Source organism: Penaeus chinensis, chromosome 27 (assembly GCF_019202785.1).
Source record: "Penaeus chinensis breed Huanghai No. 1 chromosome 27, ASM1920278v2, whole genome shotgun sequence".
Classification (NCBI taxonomy): Eukaryota; Metazoa; Arthropoda; class Malacostraca; order Decapoda; family Penaeidae; genus Penaeus; species Penaeus chinensis.
In genome coordinates, this window is record NC_061845.1 from 10895344 (window position 1) to 10900343 (window position 5000).

The 5000-nt window shown below is 38.2% G+C and overlaps 1 protein-coding gene across 4 annotated transcripts in view; it reads right to left on the reverse strand.

Annotated features, from left to right (window-relative positions):
- The window catches only part of LOC125039463 (SNF-related serine/threonine-protein kinase-like), a 99710-nt gene that overhangs the window by 10580 nt on the left and 84130 nt on the right, over positions 1–5000 (reverse strand). For all 4 annotated transcript variants that reach the window (XM_047633421.1, XM_047633420.1, XM_047633419.1 and 1 more), the window contains 3 exons: positions 2972–3181; positions 2690–2824; positions 2337–2463 (listed from right to left, as the gene is read on the reverse strand). In XM_047633421.1, coding sequence (XP_047489377.1) covers positions 2337–2463; positions 2690–2824; positions 2972–3181 — 472 coding nt within the window. The remainder of the gene's footprint in view (positions 1–2336; positions 2464–2689; positions 2825–2971; positions 3182–5000) is intronic.

Here is a 5000-nt window from a genome sequence, read left to right on the forward strand (position 1 = left end):
TGGAAGCTGTGACGTAGTGGTGGCGAGGAGCCTTTGACACTGAGCCTTAGGGTGGCGCTCTGCTTGCTATATTCCAGAAGGAAATTCCTGACAGTAAGAAAAAAAAAGATGAAAAAAGTGCATGTAATGGGAGAAAAATTCTTCATAGGGGATGTAATCAACCAGAGCAGCAAGACACCAGACTCATCATAGAAATGCACTGTGATGAATGAATTGCAAATCTATTGACTGAAATTGTGAGCTTGCAGTCTTTGTGCAGATTATCCATGACAGAAACCTTAGCGCAAGAGGGAAAAGAACTTCAAAATCTACAGAGTGAAATAGGTATCACACAAACACAGTCTTTTAATAGTGCTCTCAAATATCTATCAAAAACAGTGTGCTTAAAAAAAAAACACAAAAAGGAAATTAATGTCATCATTCTCCATAAACCACTGGATCTGACTCCATCTGCAGGATCATCATTCCTTAACATTTTTTTTTTTTTTTTTTCCGGGGATCAGTTATTGTGTGTGTAGGAAAGGGCAGGGTTGGTGACAAGCATTGTCAGGTAGACACCCAAATTGTAAAGAGAAAAAAAAAAAAATTAAATATATATATATATACACACAATATTGCCAGACAAAATTTACAGAGAGACAAAAAATAAATGAATGTATGGATAAGTAGCATTCTTGCCAATTAGAAAGATAAAAAGGGTTGAAAGAGAGAATACTTAAATGATACTGCATGTAAGTGAACCATTAGTCCAAGTCATGATCCTTCAAATAAAGCAGCCCATGATCCACACATGCCTGGTGCAAAGTTACGTCACTTTCTAAAAGTAGTAGCTGATGCCTGTAAATCTACAATAGACCAAATCCAAAACAAACTTTCACTCATTCTAGAAAGCTCTCCCCCTAAACTTGCTTTCTATTTTCTTCATGGAGCTATTCTCAAAAAAAGGTTGTGATGAAGCCTAGTATTTCCTCTTCTCTTAGCTACATTCAAAGCCTATATGGACATTTTAATATGTTCAGTCTCCTTTACATATTAATATTCCTCAATAATAATATATCTCCTAAGTAGCTCTGCTCAATCTTTCCTTACTCAAACTTCATAGCTTTAGGTTTAGGTTTGTTGTTTGATTTTGTTTTTATAAAAAAAAAAAAAAAATACATGAAACCAAATCATTTCCACATTTCCTCCCATTCCCTGACTGATTTACTGATTTGGGAAATCATGCTGGAAGATTTCTGCTCATTTTATGTCACAAAGGTATAAAGACTGAACAGCATAAGCCACATTGTATCAATATAAAAAAATACATATCAAATGAGTAAGCAGCAATATGTCCCCTATGATATAATCTACTAGTAAATTAATAAACACAAATTAAAAAACTTGTATTATCTTCTCTCTACTCCCCTAGTAACCCTGTCACTTTATCTGTCACTCACTCACAGACTCATCTTAATAGGGCTGTCTTTACTCTCATTCACAATACTGTAGGAATTACAGCTTACAAACATTATCAATTGCAAAATGTTTTAAGTATTCAATCAAGTATAACCCACTTGACTAAGATGATGCCCCTAAATTCCTCTCTTTATAATAAGTCCAAATTTCCTTTCTTATTTCGAGGAATCAAAGGGGAGTGTCCGTTGCAGATTCGTTGGCGAGCATGCAACTTTCCAAAGCCCCGCCCACATCTCACTAGCCCTCCAATCTGTAGTAAAGTATTGAGCCAAAAATCTCCATCAATGCTATGGCTAAAATGCTGTGCTCTGTAACCAACACACATGTAGTAAACTGTTTTTCACTTTTAATCTGTTCTTCTAAACCAGCTATAAAATATGAGGAAAAAAAAAAAAAAATACAAACTAGCAAGGCAAAAACTCCTACATGATAAAAGCGATTACTGCAAAAAATTATGTGGATAGAATAACACTCTAATGATGTATAAATACAAATAAATATATTTACCTAGAAACAAAAAAGTACTCAGACACCAAGACTGACAGCAGGATAAAGCAGCTATGATGTGTGCATACATGTGAATGTTGCTATCAAGACTGTGCCTCCTTAGCCCCTATACTGATAAGAATGCTAAAGATGACTCTTCCCACTGGATAACTTATGATGGATAAAAAAAATCAGTAATAATGATAATGATGATAATAATAATAATAATAATAATAATAATAATAGTATTTTGATAACAACAATAATGACTATAATAATAACAACATCAATAACAATAATAAATGCTGCTTAAGCTACCAGACCTTATTCTACCATAAAAGGGGAATTAGAGGATGATCAATTTAGCAGTACAGAATAAAAAGTCAACTCACTTCTGAGAGCTTTTTGTGAAGTACGCCATTGCTCATATCATCCTTGGAGAGCTGCAATTCCTGAGTGAACTTGGCTGAATCTGAGGATGTGGGGAGGCTGCTTTCATCTAAACTGCCACCAGATTTTCTGCAACAGTGAAAAAAAAAAATATATATGAAGACAAGTAATTGCCTATTTTGAATAGCAATAGTCACAAAAATTTGGAGGAAAATATATTTTATTTATAGCTGGGGAAACTTATGAATGATATAAAAGCAATAACTTTTTCTCCTTTTTTCATAATAAACTGGTTAATCAGATTAAACAAATGGCTAATTCATAGTGATATCCCAACTTTCACAACTTCACTTACCTGATGGTCATGACAGGACTCGTAGCTGTATTCTTTGCCAAATCTGCTTGCTGCTGCCGGTGAGCGCGCAACTTACGTTCCGCTAGCAGAAAATAAGTCGCTGTTATGTGATTGTACTCATTCTTATCCAGTGCACTGGAAATAGGACGGAAGAGAACATCATTAAATAAAAATAATTATTGAAGAACAGACGGAAAAAAGTCCAACACTAATTTATCCTTAAAAGACAATATTCAAATCAAGTAAATAAGAATGAAAAGATGGAGAGAAAGAGCAACTAACTCTAGTATTTCCTCCATGGATGCAATGTTCCCTGACACCATTTTGTGGATGATATGCGCATGGTCCTCTTCTGTCAGGTGTTGCCGGGATACAAGGGGCATCAGCTCTGCCATATCAACGTTACTGCCCTCCTGCAGCCATGGGTCATGTGCTATGTCCTCCAATGTAGAGCGTTTGGCTGGGTCACGAATGAGCATGCGCGCTATCAACCTGCAGGATGGGAAATAATTTTTACTATCACTTTTAGAAAAAATAATGACAAGACAAGAATATGGATGATAGGATTCTTTCAAGAACCAGTATAGCATAACCCAAAGGATACAGGCAATACAAAAGAAAGATTAAGCTATAAAAAGGAAAAAAAAAAAAATACACAAAATCATATGAAGTTTAAATAAACCAGGAAAATAAAGGAAAGTTAAAAGCATGACAACATGACAATATCATAAGGTGAAAAAAGGATGGAAAAATTTATAAAATAAAAAATAAATACATAAACTGTGTACCTAAATAACTAAATAGTAAATAAATGAATAACTAAAAATAACAGGCAGTAGAAATTACCGGGTGTAAATGAAAGAAGTCCACATGTGATAATCAAAGAGAAGTAATATACAAAGAAGAGGAGAAAAAAGACAGGTCACATGCACATAAGGCAACTGGTTGGAAGGGGGAGAAAGCGGTTGCACTTGACAATCAGAAATCAATAAGCATCAACTGGTGCTTTGGCTCTCTGATGACCTTGAAATCACTGAGCCTTTATGGTTCAATCACGAGGGTATAAACACCAGCCCTCTCAGCCTCTGTGGAGAGCTGTTATGTAAAAGGAAAGGTTATGTATCATGTACCGGATTTGATGTAGATTGCATGTAATAGTGTACAACAGTGTGGGTGTTATACAGCTATGTGACATATTCTAAGTGTGACAAACAGTCAGTCTGACATTAGACATGGCAAAGAATAAATATGACATAGGGCAACTTTAAACTGTGTTTGTGAAAGCTAGTATGTGTTAGACTGTGCTGTTACACAGGAGCAAGATGCACACTTTATAAGGGAACAAAGGATGGCTGGAGGAACCAACTCTGTGGCAATATCAGGATGAGGACAAGGCTGGTTCCCACCTGTAGTGCATGACCAGCTGTGGGAACCACCTGTGTGCCATTCAACAGCAGGAAGAACCTAATCATTGGTGATGGAGGGACATTTAAACTCAGGACCTCACTCCCTGCTTTCTGTAGTGGGTTGTTGTGGTGGTGGTGAGAGAGAGAGAGAGAGAGAGAGAGAGAGAGAGAGAGAGAGAGAGAGAGAGAGAGAGAGAGAGAGAGAGAGAGAGAGAGAGAGAGAGAGAGAGAGAGTGAGAGAGAGTGAGAGAGAGTGAGAGAGAGTGAGAGAGAGAGAGAGAGAGAGAGAGAGAGAGAGAGAGAGAGAGAGAGAGAGAGAGAGAGAGAGAGAGAGAGAGAGAGAGAGAGAGAGAGAGAGAGAGAGAGAGAGAGAGAGAGAGAGACAGAGAATAGAGAGAGAGAGAGGGGGGTACTTCAAATGTAAAGGGCAATAGACATAGAGAATCTGAGAATGCCAGCAATAGGCAGCGGTCTCAAAAGGTTAAAAAAAACACTAGTCTAGCAGATGGTAACAGACGGCGGACGGTAGCGACGGCCGGTTGTGAGAGCAACTTTAATAATACATAATGGTTCATTCCCGGTCGGCGCTACCCTCGTTGGGTGGGTAAGGGAGTCGGGTGAGGTAAGAGGGTATGGGGTGAGATAAGTGTGTGTGAGGGTGAGTAAGGGGAGTGGTTATGAGGTAAGGGGTAAGGGGTAAGGGTGAGGTAAGGGGTAAGGGTGAGGTAAGGGGTAAGGGTGAGGTAAGGGGTAAGGGTGAGGTAAGGGGTAAGGGTGAGGTAAGGGGTAAGGGTGAGGTAAGGGGTAAGGGTGAGGTAAGGGTGTAAGGGTGAGGAAAGGGGTAAGGGTGAGGTAAGGGGTAAGGGTGAGGAAAGGGGTAAGGGTGAGGTAAGGGGTAAGGGTGA